General features: G+C 43.7%; 2 protein-coding genes across 4 annotated transcripts in view; one reads left to right on the top strand and one right to left on the bottom strand.

The window, feature by feature from the left end:
* LOC115023868 (leucine-rich repeat and fibronectin type-III domain-containing protein 4) overlaps positions 1–22,540 on the bottom strand; it is a 37,222-nt gene extending 14,682 nt beyond the window's left edge. The window contains exons 1-6 of the mRNA XM_029455187.1: positions 22,276–22,540; positions 20,439–21,272; positions 4,628–5,239; positions 4,324–4,486; positions 2,133–2,303; positions 515–676 (exon numbers count right to left, since the gene is read on the bottom strand). Of these exons, the coding sequence (XP_029311047.1) occupies positions 515–676; positions 2,133–2,303; positions 4,324–4,486; positions 4,628–5,213 (1,082 nt within the window). The 5' untranslated portion in view covers positions 5,214–5,239; positions 20,439–21,272; positions 22,276–22,540. The remainder of the gene's footprint in view (positions 1–514; positions 677–2,132; positions 2,304–4,323; positions 4,487–4,627; positions 5,240–20,438; positions 21,273–22,275) is intronic.
* The window catches only part of pcxb (pyruvate carboxylase b), a 248,890-nt gene that overhangs the window by 157,938 nt on the left and 66,679 nt on the right, over positions 1–24,273 (top strand). The gene's annotated exons all lie outside the window — the stretch shown is intronic.

The raw sequence follows: 24,273 nt of genomic DNA, 5'->3' as shown, positions 1-24,273 counted from the left end.
TAATGCGCAACAGCCTGAACATTTTCCCATGCTACTCTGCAGAAAGCAGGACTAAACAAAGGGTAATTAGTGGTGACAGGGATGACAGATGACAACAACAGATGCTCATTTTCCTCCTCAATCTTTTGTTTTCACATACTGTTGACTACAGGGTTCAACTGCTAGATCCTATCAAAGCGATGCAGAGAAAGTGCGACGCCTAATGACTACAGCAATATCACATCATTGTTTCAAGACCGAGTCCTTAAGGCCTATCATACCTGTCCTGTGAGTGTTAACTCCAATTCTATTCTTGCAGTCATGATGATCCAATTAAGGACTCACATTTTGAGAGGCCTTAATTGGATCTGTTCTAAAACGGGGCCTAGAGCAAAAGCTTGTAGGACAGATGGGCCTTGAGACACGTTGTGAAACTCTGATGTATGATATTCACTTAGACTCAACACATTCAACCTGTAACTATTCTTTTGCTTCCCTGGAACATTGGTGTTAAATGTTATAAAATGAAGTTTACCTTGCAGCCAGGTGAGGGGGTGTGGCGCACGTCTCCATATCGTCCCCACGGATAAGCCGCCGTAACCATAGCAGTTCACAATTGCAGTGCAGCGGGTTCCCACCAAAATTTAAGCTGATGATGGCATTGTAGGGGGTCGGACTTATTGCACCAGTCTGGGACCTGAAGATGAGTAGAAAAGATCCATCAGTTGACTTAAAGCAGGTTGTAATGGCGTTAAAGTGAATTTAAATGCTATATGTTTGATCAGTAGATGGAAATCAATCTATTTTAAACCAACTCTATAAATGTAGTTTACCTCATGATTTGAAAGTATAAATTTAAGAATCTTTATCGACAAGTTTGAGCACAACTGTCCAAATAGCAGAACCATCATTTGCAGCGTTGTTTTCCTCCCAGTCGAGCTTCTTGGCTGTGGCTTACAACAACAAAAATTGCAGCAGTTTCCTCAAAGGAGGAGTATAAACAAATAAATATGTTTGCAATAAAGTGAGGTCTTTGCATCAGAAAGTTGCTGCTCAAAATGAGAGAAACAAGTGATTTTGAAAATAGTCCACAGCATGCGGTTCAAACCTATCAGGAGCAATACTTCCTGCAGCTGGCCGGTGCAAATTTAATTTGGAATAATTTGCAAATATCAATGAAAACAGGTTTATTTCCTAAGCAGATTTCTGGAAGATGGAGTGGTAATACAGTACCACTCTTGTAGCATAATAGCTAAAACACCTGCATAACTTTCTTAGCTAAGGCACATTGTTGGTAAATATAGCAACACTGCACGGATGAAGCAGTGGGATATAAATGCTCAAATTGTATACGTTTTGTTAAACTGTCAATATCACAATCAGTGTGAACTGTAATGAAAAAAACAAGATTGAGAGAGAAGGAGAATGTAATCCAAACTGAAGAATGGCAGCCTTAAGAAGCTGTTTTTGGACGCAATCAGGTTTGGATTTAAATGTGAATGCATAGAGCTGAGTGCGAAAAACAGAAACGTCTTTATTGCTGATTACAGCTCTGTTTGTGGTTTATCATGCACCGCCGGTCTAGGCCTTAAACATTCAACATATTCACTTGAATTTGATTGTAGTAAGGAAGACCAAACGACCCTAGCAATTTGCTTTATACCTCATTTGTGCTAGATCACCGAGGACGTGTCACAGCTGTGAGATAGTTATTTCTGAGTCAGCTGGAGCTTAGTTGACATCTTTAAAATGAGTGTGGTTTTCTTTTCAATGCGTTTCCAAAGTTTGAAATGTTTAACTAGCCAGTAAGTGAGCACTAGATTGTTATATATTCACCTTGCAGCCACTTGACCTTGTGGCCCCTGGAACAAGCCACAATGAATACACAGGGTTTGGTTTCTTCACATGTTCCAGTCTGTGAACTGGTTAGAGTGAAACCATTTATACTGGGATGTACGTGCTGTGCATACGGATAATTAGATGCAATAGAGTAACTAACATAATGTCTGTACACCAACATTGTCTCACTGTGTTTCAGTGCCAGGGTGCTCCTTTAAAATAACGCTTTGCTGGCTCTGTAGTGTCGTCTTCCACAGAATATTTCCAATAAGCCACGTCTTAGAGAAACATAAAAGAAGAAGCTTAAGGGCTACCTTGCAAATAGGGGATCAGGAGGCAGGGTTCGGAGCCTGTTGGAGGTCATATCCAGCCTTGCAAGCTTGTAGAGCTCTCCAAAGACTCCTTCTGCGATGTAGTCTATCAGGTTATGGTCCAGATTGAGAGTGTGCAGACTGGCCATGTTCTGAATGGACTCCCATGGTACCCTGTAGCAAGGAAATAAAAGAATATTTAGATATGAATGTGAGCTTCATTGAATCAATAGACTGTGTGCCAGGTTTGGTCATTTATTCTTGATTATGAATGGATGAATAAGAGTATATTTTGAAAGTAAGGCAGCTGTGCAGACAGAGCCACAACTTTGATGGTGAGTGTCCCTCGTGGATACATCGACTCTCTTAATGAAATCAACCTGATTAACGGATGAGTGTGCTGCTTATATATCAAAGTTTACTCTCTATTTTCTGAGCACATTTCTGTTACCCTGTGGAAAATGAGAATAAGCAAAGACTAATTACTGGTGACATCAATGACTACAACAACAGATGCTCATTTTCCTTCTCAATCCTTCTCTTTTTCTGGATTACACCAGTCACATCTGCGACCCATTGCTGCAGACATTTCAAATTCCTTTTGTTGGTGCAGTCACGTAAGAACTGTTTTGGGCAAAACCGGCGAAAGAGAATAACTCTGAAGTAACATCCTGTTCTCATTCGCTAGGTCAGGACACCTTATTTAGCGTCACTTTCTAAGGCAGTGGATAGTCCTATGCATCAAACTATGAAACTATCGTTGCTGGAAGTATTGCATTTATCTTTGGAGTTGGGTTCGTACCCACACTGGATTTGTTTCTTTGTTGACTTCATTACAGTGTGTGCCTTCTTATTTAGAACAATATGTTTGGCAGTGGATACATTTCCTTTGCGTTATCTTATAAACACTTGCACTCTCAGTACTGAGCACACAGAGAACCTGCTATCACTCAATATCCCACAGTGGTGAGTTGATTTCAAAGCTCATTTGAGGAAAATGCATTGTTTTGTTTAATGAAAAGAATGGAATTAATTAGTTTGATCATTTCAGGGAGAGAGGAAAAGTTGCTAAATTATTGACTGCTATTAAAAACAGCAGATGGTTGCTTTCTTTGTCTATAATGTCTCTGGACAATAGGCACGCGAGGAGAAAGAAGTACGAGGCTTAATGATTTATTAAATCTTGTTTGTGGTGTAGGCTAGAGAGGGAGAGGGAGAGACAGAGACAGAGACACAGAGAGAGAGAGAGAGAGAGAGAGAGAGAGAGAGAGAGAGAAATAAAGCAGGATTGTGTTGCACAAGGATGCCTCTTTGATATGGTCTGATTATTGCCCACAAACACTTTAATTTTGTTATTAAACTCATATTACAAACAGGCCTTGATACATAAAAGGAGTCTGATGTAGGCAGTGCAGAAGCCAACCAATAATTAGATCATCATAACTCCTTGCTGCATTTCTCAACACCAGTGTCCCAGAAAGTTAAACACATGAGCCCAGTCCAGGTTCCAGAGTTGCTCTGTTAATCTCTGCTAAAAGCAGAACAAATCCAAGCTGAATCCAAACTCTACACTTTTCTTATGGCTTGGTGGAGAGGGGAGGCCAGAGAGCTCGTGTAGAGGAGACAAATGAAACATCTTAATCAGAACTGACAGCCAAAAGCTGCTGAATTCATCAACGCAGTGGGACAGTGTGAAGAGGAGAATAGAGGGTTGATGGGAAAATATCGTCATTGTTCTGACTTATTAGTTAGTCCGGAGGAATGCAAAGTGATGCTGTCTCCATTGTCCTGGATAGATACGAGTGGAATATTACACAGTGCACTAAATGACAAACCCTATAGAATAGCTTTAGCAGCGGAATGAGTTCAGGCGTGCACTCATCAAATCTTAAAATCGAAGTCAAAGAAAATTAGAACCTCATCAAAATTGATTCACTTTGAATTTCCTGAGCTTTTAGTCCTCTCCTCCCAGCCTCAGCAGTTTGAGCTGGTTCCTCTTCATTGTGTTTGCTGACTCTCGCGTAATCATAGGTGATTCCACTGTGCTCGGAAATTTTGGGAGCAGAGCTGTGCGTCTGCAGTATACTCTTGTGACCGTTGCCTGAGCAAAGTATTGCATTGTGTTTCTACTTAACGAAGCAGGACAGAGTACATTTGATGCGTGCGGGTGATCACAACAGAGGCAAAAGCTTACCTCTTGAGGTTATTGTAGGACATGTCGAGGTCTTCCAGTGTGAGCAAGAAGTCGTCAAAGGCCTGGACAGAGACTTTGACTAGCTGGTTGTTGTTAATGATCAGGTGTTGCAGATTGACCAATCCTGTGAGGTCCGTGGGTCCAATTATTGTCAAGCGATTACCTAGACACACAAATATGAATAATAACACTTAGAGGTTTTACTTCCATGAGCTTGATTCATCTTATTTTTTTAACCAAATCCAAGTAGTTTAAGTCTGCAGGATTGTAGTTAACTTAGAATAAGTTTAATGTTTGGGCTCACCATCCAGATGCAGCGAGCGCAAACTCTCCAGGTCACCAAAGGTCATTGGTCGGATCAGGTTGATGGTATTCCTCGACAGAGTCAAATCAACCAATCCAGACATGTTGATAAAGTCAATCGCACCCACTTCCGTGATGTAGTTGTCAGCCAGGCGCAGCTCCACAGTGCGCCGGTCAACGTTCACGGGGACAAACAGGAGGCCCTTATCGGCACAGAGCGTGCTGAGCGACTCTGAAAGGTTTCGACACACGCAGTGGAAGGGACAGGCCGACACCATGCCCCACGTCTCCCCTGCTCCAATCAGCGAAGGCAGCAGACAGCATGTGACCAGAGTCAGCCAGTGAAACGTCAGGAAAGGGACAGAGTCAGGAAGGGTTCTTTTCGTAGCTCTGGGGCATGCGCAGTGGACGAGATGAGATGAGGAGGGCAAAGACGACACGAGGAGAGGAGGGAGAAGAGAAATAGAGGGGATGGATGGAGGGAAGAGGGAGGGGAAGGTGGAGTGTTCTGCCCTTTGCTCGGGATGGAGGTGTGTGTAGGGCAGGTTTTTTTGTCTGCAGGGATTGAGGGGTGGGGGGACAGGCATGGTAGAACGCCTGGCGATCCACAGACCTGGAGGAAGACAAAAGAGCAAAATGGGTTTTACAGTCGTTCTCTGGGCAGAGAGTCTTTTATAAGAGATGTCTGAAGTGTGCTTTTGTGTCTGCTTTCCTGTCTTCCACCTACTCTGACTAGACAGAGCTGGAACAAGAGCCTGTTCTACACACATGTATACGTGTGTGGGCTAAGGCCTCCTCGTAAATGAGCAGCACTCTCCACTAATGCCCACTTCATAACATAAAAAAATCCATATTGAGAAATGGTGGACGCCCCTGCAAAAAATGCTTTCTTGCTGCGTCTCTTACACGTACACTTGCAAGCACACAGTCCCATGCACCTCTTCACCACTACAGCTTATTGCCTAGCAACAACATCCCAAAAGACTGAACACAGCCAGTCCCCATAGTAACAGTTACCTAGAAACCTGTAAGAGAGGATTAGACCAGTGTTATATCATCGGACCCTTTTATTAAGACTGTGGGTCAGAGAATCCAATTGGGTCACCGGCCTATCAGCCTTCATTCCTCAGCAGGCTCAGTGAAGTACAACACATACAAGACTCCCATTGTAATCTCAGGCATGCAGAAGAAATCAGCCAGTAAACGCACGCTGTGTGCCGGACACCCCTGACTACAGCTATGTGTTGATGAGGAGATGAGTCACTGCCACTGATTGGCATGCATAATAGTTGTCATCGCAACAGAAAGAGTGACAGGGAGTGTTGATAACAGTCGCCGGCGCGGTGACTCGGGAGAGGAGACAGAGAATGAGACGGTGACTCAGACACAGAGACACGAGCATCATTGCAGAAAGGCGGCTGCATTTTGATGTAAAGCGATGTGGAAGCTCGTGCATGGAGAGCCCTGAGCATAGTGGTTATATAGTGATACATAATGTATGCAACCTAATACTTTGAGTAACAGCAAGACATAACCGTACATCATGCTAACTTTACAGGTTGACGCAAATTGCTGGCTCAATATTTTCCATTAGGTGCTGGCTTTGCTCTTTCTGCGTGAAACCAGAAGAGGGTTTAGCATTTAGCTCGGATATTAAGGCAGCATCAATATCAAAGCACGGGGGGTTCCAGCGGTGGTTTGCACTCTCCTCCCTACTACATGGTTTGCTTTGGTCTACTTCCAAAGTGTGAGCACTATTAAACGGACTGCAGTGTACCATCTTTGAATCCTTCAGTCAAGATAAAGAAAGCTATTGCTTGAAATGATGATACATTTGATCTCAACCTCCTAAACGTTTTCTCTAGTAAAGCAAAGAGAAGGAAGGAAATAAGCAGTATCTGTCTTAGATGACGGGAATACATTACTTATGGATTACTTTAGGCTCCAATGAATGGTATCATTGCTTCCTTAATGTCATGCATTTCCTTTCGAAACAGGATCTTTGGGCAGAACATTAAACTGATGGGCTATTACTGTAGTTAAGGAGAGAAATGCAGTTTGATTTGATAGAACAGGGAGAAAGGCAAGTCTGTGCCCATTCACAGGCCTTTAATAGGCTACAATGACTGAAGTGTTGGAATACACTGCTATTGTTGTCGAGTTTTGCTACTTAGCTCTTAATACTTGAATGTGGCTCGAGAGATCTGTAATGACTTCCAGGATTTTGCTGCCCTTTTCAAAACAAACCGAAAAATATAACTCCAACTTATAAATAGTACAACTGAAAGTTATTTCCTTATGGTTTGTGTCACCAGTTTCAACTTGCTTGCAGCAGGAGAGGGTTGGTGTGTGCAGCGGGGACAAAGTCCCGAACGCCTGGAGTGACAGCCAGTCCCCGGGAGCAGTCGACGCTGGAAGTCGACTGCTCCTGAGCTCCCGTTGAGTCATGAATGTTAAATGTGAAAATGCTCCGGAAAAAGTGAAATGCCGCTTAGAAATGTGTCTCCAAAGCGGCCCTGAAAAGCCCTAACGTCAGGTGTAGAACAAGCAGCGCGCTTCAGTCCTGGCTTGACCAGCTTTCGCCCGTGCTTTGCTAATGCTCTCTCCTCAGACAGCTTACTTTACCCCGCGGCTCGCTGAATGTCAATACGCTCACGCTGCTCCTGTTGCGCGGCCTGTGTCATTTGACCTTTATCTTTCCATCACCCCATATCTTTTCCCCTCCTTTACTCTGCCCTGCTCTGTCACTCGTTATAACTTCCTCTCCTGCTCTGTCTCTCATTTTCTTTTACTTTGTCCTAAATGTTCACATCCATCCTAAATCCTTTCCCTTGTTGTGCCTACCCACACCTGTCTCACCTTCCTCTCCTCTTCTCCCTCTCACTGTATTACGAGGGATTTTTCTTTGTTTCTTTGCCATCCGTCCCCTCCCATTCATCTCTGTGCTGTGCTCCTTGTGTTTTCTATCTGTCTCCATCCTTGCTCACCTTCCATCTCATAACCCTCTGGCTGCTCTGTAAATTTCCGCATTTTCTTTCTTTGTGTCTCATTCCCTCTTTTTCTTACTTTCTGTCTTGTCTGCCCTTGAGGCAACCTGAGTACGACAATGTTATCAGTCACAGCTCTACCCCACCACATTTTCTCTTCTTTATTCCCCTCCTGCACCACCTCTACCCGTCTTTTTGTTTAGTCTCTCTATCACTTGCTGACTCTGCTACCCTCCATGTCTCCTTGCCTCTCCTGCTCCTACTTTCAGTCACAAACTATGCACACACACACACACACACCCTTGGATCCCATGCGCCACACACATGATTTTATTTTATCCTCTGTCGTGCTATGCATGTCTCAGAGACGCTCTTCTACATCTCTCTCTCTCTCTCTCTCTCTCTCTCTCTCTCTCTCTCTCTCTCTCTCTCTCTCTCTCTCTCTTGCTCTTCCTCTATTAGGGAGCATATCTCATTTGCAACCAGAGCAGTGCAGTATTGAATCTTTCTGACACACACACGCACAAGTTGGGTGCAACTGATCCGTCCACTTGGTGATCGATCTGACCCAGAAAGATGGATAGCACCCTGTCCCATTCATTTACACTCCTCTTCTTGCTCTTTCTTTGCCCTCTTCTATGGTCTTTCCCATTTAAAGGTGGTAATCATGCAAGTAATTGATTTGTACAGGTATGTAGAGTATTTGTTAAGGTGCTCACTTCGTATACGGAGGCTTGCTGTCTGTTCATTAACTTGTTTGGACTCGTATAGTAGTTTCCAGTCAAATACACATTTTATAATTGTGGGAAAATAAAAAATGTGAATATGCAGCAGTCGGTACCTCAACGTCAAATGTACCGTTTTCAATATGACAACACAGCCACGCTAAACTCTGGTTTATTCATGCACACAGTGAAAATACACTCAAACACAGGTAGATGGACATTTACAATATAGGATATAAAACATAATGCAATTAATCATAATGCATTATATTATGTTTCATAGCCTAAATTGTTACCATTGGCTGCAACTTTTACTCATTTAATGTGTTTGTTAGTTTCTGTTAATCCTTTATATTTGAAATATCAAAACAAACGTAAATATTGAGTTGACCATGATATAAAACTGAATGAGAATCCTCACAACTTAGATTAGTCAACTGATGTAACACTAGTTCATACTACACATCATGTTACTTTTAATGCAGCTGCTTTCAATTTTCGGTTATAAAACTTCACAACTGGTCAGAAACAGCTTTTAAACATAGTATTTATGTACAAAGGTGGAGGTGGGTATTGTGTATAGCTTTTTCTCCTTATCTTTACCTGCCTCTGGTCTGTTTCTTGTGCTGCTGCCACATTTGAATTTCCCCTCTGGGGATCAATAAAGTCTTATCTATCACATTGCACTGATGCCGCAGCAGGACAGTGTGTGTGACTTTACCATCAGCTGGTATCTACTGCCACTGCATATGCTTCTACCACGGTTGTTTAGTGTGTGTGTTCCTGTGTGGCAATTAATGTGACATTTTTCTGTTCTTAAGAGTTTGCTGCTGAATTTGCAATACACACACACACACACACACACACACACACACACACACACAAACACAGCCGTATAGAAAAAAGGCCAAAAACCCTTTGTTATTAAGCCTGCTGGATTCTTTTTGCGAGGGAAAGAATAAAGAGATTCAGTCAATGAAAGATAGATGATACACAGAGGAGGAGAGGACAGAACATGACATGAAAGCGATTCGACAAAGAGCAGATGGAATTTACAGAAACTTAAAGCCTTTGTGTGTGAAAATCCCATCACATTTGACTAGGTGTATGTGTTCTGAGAGTGTGTGTGCTTCTTGGCATCCGTACCGTTTGAGAGTCCGCAAACGCTTTGTTTAGTTTTTTGTATTGTTCTTTTCTTTTCCTCCCTCTATTTTGGGAAATCTGTCTCGCTGCTCTACCCTGCATGAACCCTCAAAAACCCTCCAGAGAGCGAGAAACAGGCGGGTGGAGAAAGCAGAAAGGCTGCATGAAGTGAGAGTAAGAACATGAGCTAAAAGCGTTTGTGGAAGGAGCTACTCTGCCTACCCCCGTTGTTGGAGCACGACTCAGAGCTGCGAGGCCAAACCCAACTTCACCTCAACTTCCAGAAGTTTCTGTTGAAACACCCACCACAGCCCCGGGAGGGTGCCGCTTCTTTTTTTTGCGGTCAAATATGATGAAGCTAAAGAATAAATGTAGAACGATGAATTTCCATTAACGGTGTTTTTCTGTCTTGCTTTTTAACCTGACCCAAACCCGAAAAAATTAAGAGTGTGCCTGTTTGTTATTTCACATGGAAGACCTATTGCATTTAAAGGCTTAATTCCCTTTTTGGTCTCAGTCTTTAATGTGCTGCTGACTATTATAAATGTCAGCCCCTGTTAAATGTCAGCCACTCTGATGTCGATGAATACTGATGAATGCGTGTAGGTTTCCCAATCTGCATATCGGCGTATGCGTTTGTGCATGGCACGTGCAAATGCCATTAGCCTGTAATCGACTTAAATCGACTTAGGGAATGTTGCAGTGTTTATAAACAAGGGGATTTGCATTAGCTCTCAAAAGCCACTTATCACAAGCGCAGTAATCCACAGATCTGATTGGAGTGTGAATAGGTACACCACGAGGCTTCAGTCAGAGCCACAGCATCAGGGGTTACTGTTGCACTGCGAGGAGAGGCCCGTTGAAGGTAGGAATGAATGAGAAAGTTGAACATGGAGACGACATTTGACTATCAATACATCTTGCTGACGTGCACTCTGCTGCATAGTTTGATCTGAAAATACAAATGCAGAGGCAGCCACACACACACACACACACGCAAGTTGTTTCAATCACGCCAAAGCTTCCTAGCATACACTCTTACTCATAATTCAGACCCTTGATATTAGGTGCATTCAGGAACAACCACGAGCTTCCCACACAATCATAATTACAGGGAGGCCGACACATGCTCTCTCTCTCTCTCTCTCTCTCTCTCTCTCTCTCTCTCTCTCTCTCTCTCTCTCTCTCTCTCTCTCTCTCTCTCTCTCTCTCTCTCTCTCTCTCTCTCTTTCTCTTCTCTCTCTCTCTCTCTCTCTCTCTCTCTCTCTCTCTCTCTCTCTCTCTCTCCTCTCTCTCTCTCTCTCTGCAAGGAACAAAAGAACGCCCACATAGCCTCTTCTTGTGGCAGTCGTGTGTACTGTAAGCCCACTCATCCTTTTGATACTATCACTCCATTGTCATTCCTCTGTCGTATTCTGTCCTCTTTAGACTCCCAGAGTGTATAGAAAGCACGGGCAGAGGGATACAGAAACGGACAATAAATGAGGGAGTCAGAAAGAGGCTAACTGCATGAAACTTAGGGAGAGACAAAAAGAGAAGAAAATGGGAGCAGAGTGCACAAGATGGAGTTTAAAATTGGAGGAAAATGAACCACAGTGAGCTAAGAGAGTGAAAGAGAAGGAAGAAAAGAGGAGTTTGAGGAAGCAGGAAGGAAAGAGGGATGAGGAGTCGGAGTGTATGAATGTGTGTCGTTAAGCGGATGGGCAGAGAAATATGTAAAGGCGATAAACGGGTGAAGGCCGCCATCCATCACTGTCAGAGAGAGGGATGAGGGAGGGAAGAGTGGATTTGATTAGGGGATAGGGAGAGCGGTGTTGAAACTGAGTTTGTCAGAATTTACCGTCATGGTGGCAGAAAAAACAAAGAGAGGGAGGCATGGCTGAAGGATGGGGGGGGGGGGTCACTGGTCAAGAGAACGACAGTTAAAGGGGACGTAGATGCTAATTTTCCTGCCTGTCTGAATATACCTGTATGGCCCATTTCCTGCTCTAACAAGGATCTATTCAATCTTCATGTCTGTCTGTAGCAGTCATGTGTGAAGATCAACAGTCTCACTCTTTTTGTCAAGTGTGTGCCTCTCAAAAAAAAAACAAATCTGCAAATGTCAGTCATTAAGTTGTTTTTCAATCTGTACAGTCATCGTTTCCCTCCAGCCGTGTAGGTAGGGGGGGTATTGATGGAAAAGGCTTACAGAACCCCTGAGGTAAATAGTTGAAGCGAAGAAAGAGAGAAGAGGAAATCAGAGAAAATAACTGAAGTGTATTCTCTTTAAAATAAAAGGACTGCAGCTTCCACACAGCAGGGCTTCAGAATAATACAGTTCTTCTGAAATACTCCACTCAACTAATTCCTCCCGTGTGTGTGTGTGGAGCTCGGTATCAGCATGTTTACACCCATCTCCATGCACCACCCTCCCTGACTAAATCCTGTTGGAATTCATCCTATTTTGAAGATTTTTATAATTGTTTCTATTCCTGGAACAGTGCACAGTCAGATTTTTAAAATGTTTTTGTTTGGGTTGTTTGTTTTTTGTTTTTTTTTACACCTTTTTGGAAAACTTCCACTACTGCATCAGTTTAAGAATTAAATGCTTATATAAAGACCTTGTTTTTAGTCTCGCTGATGCACATTTCACAGCTCTTGCATGAGGACCGTAAAGAAATCCAGTTTGGTGATTTTCTTGAGTCTGAAAATGAAACGTTTGTCCGTATGTCTAGAAGAAGGACTTTTTGGAGACGTGAGAGTCTCATCAGAGCTGAGTGAAATTGTAGAGCTTTTGGCTACAGCACCTTATCTTAAGTAAGAAGTTCTTTAAAAGAATCTATAATCTTTTAACATGGCAACACTTCAGAGGACGCGAGCCACTCAAAACATAATAATAATATCGGTGGAGGCTTTAAAGTTCCCACACTTTGCATCTTCTTCGCACAGACGGGCAACCCAGTCTTTAATCTTTAACTTATTAAAGCATTGTCAAACATTTACATTTAAAAAGTGAAAAGTGGAGACGCCGACGGTACTTTAGATTCCTTTTGACGCCTGTTTCCGAGTGTAGAAAGGTAAGGCTGCCAGAAGCCTGCTCTTCTGAAAACCATGAGGCAGCGTTAACGCTCTGATGTGCCACAGGCTGTGAGTTGGTGAACCGTAAAGACTTGTGCAATGGTGGACAAGAAAAACCTCCAGCGGCGAAGCCTTAAGTAGGCCCTGCTCTCGTCTGCCTTATGAGTGTCACAACTCACATCTTTGCCCCCTAAATGGTTGTTTTTGCTCCCTGGAACCCGACTCCCATTTGTCCCTAATGATTTGGGGACTTGAAGGTCACTTGTGCTCGGGCTGAGCAGCAGAGAAGTGCTGTTGAGTGGAGCTGCAACGATTAGCCGGAAAAATAATGGGAAACTAATTTGATAAAGGATTAATCGTTTAAGTCACTTTTCATGCAGGGAACTGGGATTACTATGGGTTTATGGATCAAACTATTAATCGATATAATTGTTAATACGGTCGTAGTTTTTCTTTCAAATACTATCGTGAGTTGATTTGTGATATTTAACGGCACTATATATTAGACGCTATCATCATAAAGCTAAAATAAGATAAATATAGAAGCAGAGCAGCTTTAACTACATAGAACTAGGCGTTTGCATCTTCGTGTTCCAACAACTCTATCACCAAAACACTTTTCTCAGCAGCAGTGTGTGTGTGTGATATCTGTGGCAGCCAATCTCCCACTCCTCGCTCAGGATTTGTAATTTTGTTTCGCCCCTTTTGTAATCCTGCACGGCTGCACAGCTTGGGGAGCACATTTTCTGGGAGGTAAATTGAATTGGCAAACAACGGAGGTGAATGATTTTTTCGGCTCGGATCGTGCCAGGGAGCGGCCCTCACATGCTCTGCTGTGAAACTCTCACTTTTTGTAAGTTTTGTAAGTTATATCCACTATTTAGTCTTTACCTGCCTTTAGATCAATATGTGTGTCTATACTTATAGATGTATACTGGCACAGGCTTCTGGTGTTTGTGCAAAGTTTATTTTTACCTTGTAATGCTTCAATGTCACCCACGACTGCAACGTGGGATCTCAGTATTATCTGTTTGAAAGTCCCTCAGTAAACTGTGGAAGTAGTCTCATTCTAAACATCTAGAAAAGTCTCAGATACACACGGGGACATAAAGCGCCGCACAGAGTTCTGGCAGTGGCAGCGCTGTTCCACTGCTACACCAGGATGCCTGTGACTTGGAGGAGAATAATCTTTCATTGGTAGATATCTGTCATATTGGTGCCAGAGAGGCGGCTCTGTTTCGATGCATGCCGTACTCCAGATGGCACAGTTGCATCTGATTAAATTGCACAGTAACATGGTTTAAGATGGGGGCTGATGAAGCCAAAAATTAATAGCTGACTGTCTTAGTCATCTGTTAATGCAGATTCCATATTGTGCTGAATGTGATGGGGAAGTCTGAATGGACCGGCATCCTCTATGCCTTATTAAAGCGGCTATAATGAGTATGTATTGAAGGTGAAAGGCGTCGCTCATAGTGATGATACTACAACGAGTTAGCACCTGAACTGCAGCTCCTCTATTTACAGCTGTACAGAGCTTTATGGCCAGTTTAAGCTCATCGTTTAGAGCCATTATTTGGCCGCCGTTTTCAGTGAAAAAGCTCTTAAAAAGCACCCGTACACGACCTGCTCAGCAGCAATCAGCGCTCGGACACAGTTAGCGACTAGCTGGTGAACATAGTGGAGCATTTAGCAGCTGAAGCCAAAAAGAGTTCAAAGAGAGAGAATATTGGACTCGTGCTCAACTTAAAATCTTCAAGTTATTACAGACTTCAAAGGAAACGGCTATGAAGTTGGTCCCATTCATATCCGTTTGGAGTCCGTCCCAGTGTCTGCATCAAACTGTGACGGATTGGAAAAACAAACGCTGCTTAAAATTTTGTAATTATGTACCTGTCCCGTTAGGAGTGATAGTGCCATATCCAGCGGTTTGGGCCCATTTCCAAACTCTGGGAGTATAAAGCGTCTAATCTATTTGAGTCCAGTCTCACTTGATGCTCTCCTGCAGTTTGATGCTTTAGGATTTGTGGCAAGTGTACGTGAAAGGGGAGGCTGTGTGTGTCGGTCACACAAGAGAAACTCATCAACTTGAACTCCTTCAGTTTCTAAATCCTAATTTGCACACGCACACAAACCTAAATACATTTCTGCTTACACACACACACACACACACACACACACACACACACACACACACACACACATTTGCCTTTGCATGACACACATTATCACAAGTGTTGCAAAATAACTGACCTGCCACTCACCCTGAACATAATGCGCTTGCAGTTTTCTCTCCCCCTCTTCTTGTCCATCCCTTCTGTTTCTCCCCCGTCTCTTTCCAGCTCAACCTTTCTGTCCCTGCATGAAGCTAATTTCCTTCTCATTTCTCCGCCCTCCCTCACCACCGCATCTCCTCACTGCCTCAATTCCATCCTGTCCCTCTTCATTCTTCCACACAAGCCTTTCCTGCAGCCCTGCCATATTCCCAGTGTTTGTTTGTGCACCTGTGTATGTTGACATAGCTGCAGCTAATCAACAAAAAAAAATTGCAATCCACCACAAACACCGGTTAGACAAGCGACACATAAACACACCACTTCTGAGCTGTCGACATCTCCCGCACAATCAGAAAGCCTGCGGCGTCATTTATATGGACCCTGATTGGCTGACACGACGGGATGCGGCATGACAAAATGTGTGTGTGTGTGTGTGTGTGTGTGTGTGTGTGTGTGTGTGTGTGTGTGTGTGTGTGTGTGTGTGCGTGCGTGCGTGCGTGTGCAAGTGGCTGTTAGATGATTCAGCAGGGTTTGTAGTTTTCTGAGGGGAAATCCTGAGTAAGAACAGTTACTCAATCAGCGCTCTGCATCCAGCACAGTGGGATAATGACATGCCATCCAGGCCTCTGAGTCACAGTGATGGATGTATTGATTAATGCTAAGCGTGCACAGCTACAAACTGAACTCTACCTTCACTCATGCACTTCTTAGGGCTGCCCCCTCTTAGTCGATCAGCTGACTAATCGGTTGTTTTGTTCGTACTGGATTTTTTATGCCTTTATATGCTGAATGACTTACTTCCAAGAAACTTATGAGCACATCTCTGATAAACACAAGATTTAAAATGGGCGAAAACTTAGATCTGTCGATTGAATCAACTATTTAGTCGGAAGAATCGTGTGAGTTTTAGTCCACTACGAATTAATTTAGTCGAGGACAGCCCTACTTGTTACTTTTTATTTTAAACAGAAATGGTAAAATACACCAGGCTGCAGAAAAGACTTGGCACATGGAACAAAATAATTTTCAATGATCACTTGGTTGAGGCCTATTAGTGTCAGGCCTGTTTGATCACAGAGGCTACTCGACTATAATGATAATCACAAACTGCATCGTAAGTCGCCACAAAGAGCTTTTCTCTCCTGATGTGAGACGCTAATAAAAGCGAAACAACACGGTGCTGCAATGATCCGGTTTGTTTATCACTGCGTCTCATATTCTAATGCTTAGCAGAGCTGATGCAGGCAGGGCCACTCTGTGCCTCCCCGTCAGACTTCAACTATAGTGTATGTGTATGTGTAAGTACAAGCCGTTTTTTCTTCTGACAGTCGTCACCCACGCTGTATTCTGCAGCATGATTCACTTGCATCTACAACCTACTGCATCTGTTGAGTGTGCAGCTGTCGGAGAGGTGTTGCCAACATGCATAGCAGGGGCTCTCTCACAAACCATCTTTGTAAGAAACACCCCGTTGAAGGTTTTATATCACGTCTAAAAGAGTCCCGAACCACCGTCAAACATGTGGCACCATCTCTGGGTTTAGTTATTCATTTGAAGACATTGATCCTTTTCTATTGACTGAAAATCATCAACAGATCAATTAATAATGAAGCTAATCGGCAGCCTTAGTGTGATGAACGTCACCCATCTGCTCCTCACAGTGTAGAAGCTGAACAGGTTGTAGTTGTTCTCGGACGGACACATGTCAGTGAGCACTTTCCTAATTGTCCCTGAACACATCAAAGTTGTGTGTATGTGACATGTATGTATGTCCCTCTCTTCCCTCTCCAGAGGGAATGTTTCTTTACAACGCAGGACACGCAAATAACTTTGTGAAATTGTGTAAGTAATTATCAGTGCTCGTATCTGTATCACCAAGAGAACGGACTAGTCCTTTACGACTTCCTGATCCTGATTTGTGAATTTGCAGGGGAGAATCGGTTCTGGCTATTTCTCTCCACCTCCCTCTTTTCTTATTCATGCTCTCTTTCATCCTTCATTTCCCCCTTGTGTTACTCTCCGTTCCTCTAATCCCCCCCCAGCCAGTCACCTCACACACACACACACACACACACACACACTCTTTCACATTTGGCTCTCCTCCCTCCCCAGAACCATCCCTCCGTCTGTCTCCAGTGGTTGCCGTGGTTACAGTTTGTTCTGCTCATCAGGCGCCTGCTGTGCCTAAACAGACTGTCAACAGTTTAATTACTCATCCTCTCATCCCTCTGTCTTTCCTTACTTCTGCACTGGTCTGTGCGTGTCACTTCCTCCTCCTCTTGGTCAATCATCTTCATCATTGTCTTCCTTCCTCCCTGCTCTTTCCTACTATGTTTGACTACTAACAGTCGAATTACTCATCATCACGTTACTGTTTTCTTCCATTCATTCATCAATCTCCAGGAGCTTTGTTAGTGTAGTTCTCTCTATTCCCTCATCCCCACCCCCTCTTATCATCCCCCTCTCAAGTGTCATCGCTCGTCTCTCCACCCTCTAAGTGTTCGTCCCTATCTGAAACAGTCCATGATGTAATTACTGCTCTTCATCACGCTATTGCTCTATACCTCTCTTTCCATCATCTACCGTTGGGTTCCTTTTTGCTGTTGACAGCAGCATTATGTCTCCTCCTTTGATCTCTGTCTCCTCCTTCACAGCCCGGCCTTTCTCTTCTCTCCACCATTTGTCATTCGTCCTTTCATCCATCAAGTGCCATTTTCCTGACATTGGATTTCAAATCCCTCACTTCTCGCTTTGATAGAAAGCTGGTTGAATCAGAGGTGTGTGACATCCTACATCTTTCATTCATCGTCGAATGTGATGTCTTCTCATGTGACTATGTTTCCTGCAGCTTGAGATTTAGTTGGTCACCAACTTTAGAATACTTCATATCAGTCTGTCCCTCTCATCTTCCTGGTGACTTTTTATTCCTTAAACAACCGTTTGCCAAACCCCCTCCCCCGAACAGCTAATGGACAGTCACAGCTTTGTTTCTGTACGTTGTCGAGGCTTTCTCTGCATGGACCTCAACAACAGCACTCGCCCTACAATCCTTTTCTCATGTAACATTAAAAGCTAGAAGAGCAAAGGCAGAGCGCAGACCTCTGCCAAGGCCGTTTCCATAATTGAAAAAAATAGTGTGTGTATCCACACCGTCATTTGGCTCCGTTCCAACATTGAACGTGTTCTCCTTTGGCTCACGCTACACCCTTCTACCAAGTTTAATGAAAGTCGGTCCAGTAGTTTTTATCTTATCTTTAAAACGTAACCTCGCTGGTGGAGGTTATAAAAACATAGCGTTTGGGAAAAAGAGAAACAAAAATCTAGTTTCTTGCTTGTCCAAGTATGTAAGCTGAGCTAAGTATACGTTTACCCAGATATCATGTCTGTCATCGAGTGCATATCAAAGATGTCTTTTCAGATTCTAAAACTCAACAGCTGGAAACATTCAAAATGTCAGTTTTTGAATGTTTTCATTTCAGACATGTGATTCACTGTAAACTGCACATGTGCCGGATCAGAAAGCTTGATCGGCGTAGCAACAGTAATTTAGGAGGGAGAGGCATAGCGACCAGGAAATTCATTGATCTGCTTTTCTTTTGTGGTCCATTGCCGCCATTTTTGGTCTCTAGTCCTTTATTCACTTGCCGGTCTGCTTATGTTGGCAGATCCCCAGTGAGCATCCCATCTGCTCACACATCTCCCTCACTGCAGCCTGACTGGCACCCGCGGTAACAACCAGCCACACGATGATTAACAAGATAATTCAGATGTTCTTTTTATTTCCCAGTTTGAACCGTGTGACACTTACCTGATCTGTATTCTTCTGACTATCACTAGCTGCAGAGCAAATCCAATTATAGCATTATTATGATTTGGCTAATGGATATCAAAAAGCTTCTTTGTTACACCAGTCATCATCTTTTCAGAAATAGAGCTGCCGTGTTCAAAGCAAGAGAGGAAACTGCTGTAAACTATGAACAACTATGAGTAAGTAATGAGCCCCTTCTCAGTAACTCAAAACACTTATTGTTCATAAAGATAGTTTCACATGTGGTCGTATTGTTTTTAAGCCGAGTCTCTTTTGTTTCCCGGGTAATTAATGTTCCTCTAAGGTAGAATTTCACTTTCCACAAGTTGTGGCTCATAATTGGCACGTCTTTACATGGAAAAGCCCCGTGGTACGCCATACTCCCCTTGTAGTTGTATCTCTAAGTAGCTCATTACTGGTGTTGGTGATCTTTCAGAGACTTTTTGGGATCATGTAAGACTAATTGTAGCCAATGGTATAACAGTAGAAAGCTACATAATGATGGCCATCTGTCATTTCGAATTATTTCTTCCTCGTCTATCTTTCTATTTTTATCTCCCTACAGTTAATTTATAATTTTAGCCTCTTTCCAACCTTTTCTTATTATCTTGTCACTCATCATTCTAGACTTGGTGAAATATTCTTGTTTGTCTTGCTTATCATTTAATCAATCAATCCTTCGACATTTATTTTCTTCTCAAAGTAATTTCATGCTCCTCAAACACTTTATGTCTCCATCTTTCTTTTTATAACATCCTCTGATCCCTCCGTTTCTCCTCGTTATCCCTCCCTCTTCTTCCTGCCATCAGCCCTTCATAATTTCACTCTTTCCTTCCTTATATATTTTTCATTTTTCCCTCTTTCTTCCCTTCATCTGTCTCTTTCGATCCTTGTCACTTGAAGTCAATCACTGCTTCTCACTTCTCCTCTACTTACTACAATCCTTTCATTTGACCTCTCTTAGCCCTCAGTACCCATCACTGTCGTGTGTCGCCCCCTCCCTCCCCTTCTCCTCCATCTTGCACTTCCCCTCCTATCTCCATTTCTTTCTCACTGCTCTCTTATCCTCCCATATATCCACTCAGTCAGTCTGATCTCCTGTGTCAGTGTGCCAAATCTGTGTATGTGTGCATGCACTCAGACACAGCTTATGTAAAAAACGAAGGGAGAACTATTCTGTGCCGCTGCCGCCACCACACAAGCTCTGTCAGCCCTGCATGCACACACTCCTACCATGATGCACACACGACACGCCAGGTGAGCTTACATAAAGGCGAGGTGATGAAAGCCAAGCTTAAACGCACCTAGCAAGTAATCTGATACAGGACAGCTGGCTGACACACACACACACAACACACAACGCAGGATTCTCAGTAGGAGTATGTAGAGCAAAAAGAAAAAAAAGAAAAGTTAGGATTAAAATAGGATAAGAAAAGAAAAACATACAATCATGTGGGAGATTTGAGTGTGTGTGATCTTGTCCTTCACTATTTAGACATTTGCCTCTTATGGTTTTGTTATGAATGCTCATCTGTTCATTATTTAAAGGCCTGTGTGTGTGTGCGTGTGTGTGTGTGTGTGTGTGTGTGTGTGTGTGTGTGTGTGTGTGTGTGTGTGTGTGTGTGTGTGTGTGTGTGTGTGTGTGTGTGTGTGTGTGTGTGTGTACAAAGCATTCCCAGTCCAGTGAGTGCTGGTGTTCACCGCATTGATGTGCTCAATGATTCAGCACAAGAGAGCTAACCATGCAAACATTGATTCACCTGTACTGGGCCAACTGTGTGCGTGTGTTTGTTTGAAGCTGCATTGAAGTTACCTTTTCCGTCTGTGCGGCTCTATAATCCGAATCAGCTCCACATGTTATCCAGGTTTATGTGTGTGTGTGTAGGCGAGTGTTTAGCACAGATCTCGCCCCAGGTGTTTCTCCTTGTGCTGGGCCAGTGGGAGGAGGATGATGGGGGGGGGGGGGGGGGGGGGGGTTGTGTGTTGTTGGTGTTGAAACCTGTCCTACTCCCCTTCACACACACACGCCCCCATACACATCAAAAGGAGGCGGATGTAGGTCAGTGTCAGAAAACAGGAGAGTTGCAGAAATTCCAATCCCACAGTATCCTCTTAGGCTTCTATAGATGAAGAAAACCTGGAAAATCCCGAATTACTCGCTCAATCCTGGTTTGGTATTCCAACATCGAGACCTCCAGTGTGAGAAAAAATCCACGATTCCTCTTCGCTTGAAATCCTATTTATAGCGTTTGGATATGATTTCCTCATGGCTCCATTCAACTTCTCTTACATGCGGTGCAGCTTGACCGACGGAACAGGAATCCTGGAGATGTTGGCGTTCTTCACCTCCCCTCCTCATCCCTTTCCTCCTCCTTCTCTTGCTCCTTCTATCCTTTTTTATTCCTCCTTCCTCACTCATGCAGCCCTATCTTCTTATTTCTTCATTTGGCTTTCTCTCCTATTGCTTCATTATTTCACACATTGAGCGTTTCCCTCCCCTCCTCTCTCATCACTCACTTCCCCTGAGTGGTTTCCAGGGTGTGTCACTGGGACTCTTCACACTCTACACAGTGTGATCTGCGTTTGCTCTCTCACATTGAATTAGTTGTTCATTGATGACCTTGGAGCTGAAGGGATTTCTAGAAACCTGCAAAAGAGGAGAAACATGTGAGTGTGAAGAGGATGAACTGTGTGCACTGTCTATGTGTTCCCACGATGCCTCCTTCACCATCCCCGTGTGCAGAAATCACACACACATTGGATTGAGTCCATTATCACTTTTATGTCTCTTTTTCTCCCCCACCCATCTGACCTTCTCTTCTACATCCTCTCCCTTACTTGTGCTGTCGAACATGCACTCCTCCCATATGGCTTCTTTAAATCTCCTCTCCCACCTTACCACCTCTAATATTTTCTCTCCTCTCTGTCTCCCCCCTGCCTCTCACCTGTCTGTCAAAGAGAATCAATAGTTCTGAGACCCTCTTAGTGCCTCTCAGCAGGCTGCGTTGGCACACACACACACACACACACACACACACGCACACACACACGCACAGAGTCATGCAGCACATTCACCACCATCACTGTCGCACACATCCACTAAGTAGTCACGCGGTGATACTCTCCTGCAAGCACACACAGCCTCTGCATCCCTCTCTCGCTCTCTTCCACACACACACACACACACACACACACACACACAGTCTAATGAAACAATCGGGCTATTGATCAGCGCCATGAATGTCAGACAGTTCAAAAGTCTGCCTCCCCTCGCTCACAGGCCTGTCAATCAAACTCCAAAAGCCGACACCGTCAAGAAAACAATCTCATTATCTTGCTCTAAAGCTGAGCACTCACTCAGTGTGTGTGTGTGTGTGTTTCTTTGTGAGAGTGTTCTTTAGAGTATGTATATCAGTGCAGCAGCTACATATTTGCTGCCTCTCTGGTGGATTTTTTCAACAGGAAAATCCTTGATTATTTTTTCTTTCCTTTTACATTCCAGTTTCTCTGCTTCTCCTCCTCCAGTGTTCACTTTGCTTCTTCTAAAGCACAATAGAAATACTTGGTGTCCTTTTTGTTTAAAGTCTTTTTCTTGTTGTTTCCCCTGTTTTCTTTTGCCCTCCGCTGGATGAAAAGGTGGAATTACTAACCTTATTTTCCGGATCATTCCACCGCGACTCCTGGAACCGTCACATCTCGTTGTCTCCGCGGCTCTCTCTCTATCTCAGCTCCGTGGAAAAACACCCATCTCTCTCTCTCTCTCTCTCTCTCTCTCTCTCTCTCTCTCTCTCTCTCTCTCGCTCCCTCTCGCTCCCTCTCTCTCCTCTCTATCTCTATCTCGCACTGTCTATCCTCCCCTCTCTCTCCTCCCGCTGGTCGTCCCCTCACTCGGTCTCGACAGCTGCAGCGCTCTGTCTGCCTCCTCTGTCGCTTTTCCGTCAGGCTGGAGGCTGATTGAATTTTAAGTCATGTTAATCCCACAGAACAGGTACTGAATGAAGGAGGGCACACTGCAAAAAAGAAAGGAGAGAGAGAGAGAGAGAGAGAGAGAGAGAGAGAGAGAGAGAGAATAACAGAATGCAGGGAGTATTTTTAGAAATCTCCTTTCTCCTTCAGGGATGTTTTCTCCAATTTGTTTTCCTTTACTTGTCTTGCCTCCAGCCTTTCACTTCCTTTATCCATTTCATCCTCTTTCATTTCCTTGACTCTTTCTTTGTGGTGGAGAAGAGTGTGTGTGAGTCCCGACGAGGAGCAGAAGAGAGGACCGTGATCTGGCTCCGGCAGCGGCAAGCAACGGACTGAGAGAGAAAGAGAGAGAGAAAGAGTGCATGAGAGAGAGAGAGAGGGAGAGAGAGAGGCAAGAAGATGAGGGACAGGAGAGAGAAAGAGGGGGAGGGTGGGGGGTGGAGGAGAGAGTGAGGAGGAAGAAGGAAAGAGGAGAAGAAAGATGGAGTCGAGACGACGAGGAACTGGAAGAGGAGGGGAGGATGAGAAAAGAGAAGAGGGAACGGGGCGAGGGAAGAGGAGTAACCATTATTATAGAGGGCTGTGATGGAAAGTACATTTAAGAACTCCACTTAAGCACAGTCTTTAGATAGTTGAGGATTTCCATTTTATACAGAGACATACTTATAAATAGTGTCGTTTTTACTTTTTACTTGTCAGATTAAGATTTTATGCACAAACACATATATGCAACAATATGTTATATATATATATATATATATATATATATAAAACATATTGTTGCATATCAATGACACATAATTATGTCTTGCAACTAAAACTTACTCACGCACCAAATGTGTATCAATGTGCAACTGAAAATAGTTCCCAATAAATTCACAGTTTACTCCTGTTTGAGTAACGTTTGCTGCAGTGCCTGCTGGGAAGGTTTTCTGATCTGGAAATTTCAACTTGCAGACCAGTTTAAAAAGATGTCTGTCTGCAGCTACATTTGCTTTGTGTTTAGTTTGTAGGTTAGTATCCACCGTCAGTGTGTTAGCTGCAGTAGATGCAGTTTGGAGAACAGACAGCAGAAGCAGGAAGATAAACAATGTACAGCTGTGGACGAGCCGGCAGCAAAACATATTTTAGCTGCCTAAAAAATCAGTGTACGCTACATTTAGAATATATTCACTGCTCTACCTTGCTGTCAGACAGCCCTTTCCAACGGGGAACAGAAGGCGATATCTGTGCTTTCTTCAAAGCCACAAGACTGCTTTGACAAAAACAGTAATTTCACATTGCAGAATATGGAAGTTGCTGCTCTACCGCTGCAGGCAATACACTGACTATAGATGAGCCCCACATCAAAAAAAATCACATCTATCTCTTTAAGTTAAAGATCTGAGTACATCTTCAACACATATGGTGTGTTGGGGGGGTGAGGAGGAGAGGGAAGGAGAGGTGGAGGAAGAGGAAGAGATAAAAGTCTGCTGGTATGACGAGAGGAAGCGAAGCTCTCGGTGCCTCGAGCAACTCTGACCGGGATGAGAGGGGGAGCAGAGACGGATGATTAAGAGAGAGCGAGCACATGAGTGGGGACGTGGGAGGAAAGAGAGGGAGAGGATCTCTGGGGCGTAAGGGAGATAAGTTAGGAGAGAGAGGTTAGTGAGGGATAGAAGGGAGGAGTGGATGGAGTGATA

This window comes from Cottoperca gobio, chromosome 18, assembly GCF_900634415.1.
Source record: "Cottoperca gobio chromosome 18, fCotGob3.1, whole genome shotgun sequence".
Taxonomy (NCBI): Eukaryota; Metazoa; Chordata; class Actinopteri; order Perciformes; family Bovichtidae; genus Cottoperca; species Cottoperca gobio.
This window is presented reverse-complemented; position numbering and strand designations above follow the sequence as displayed.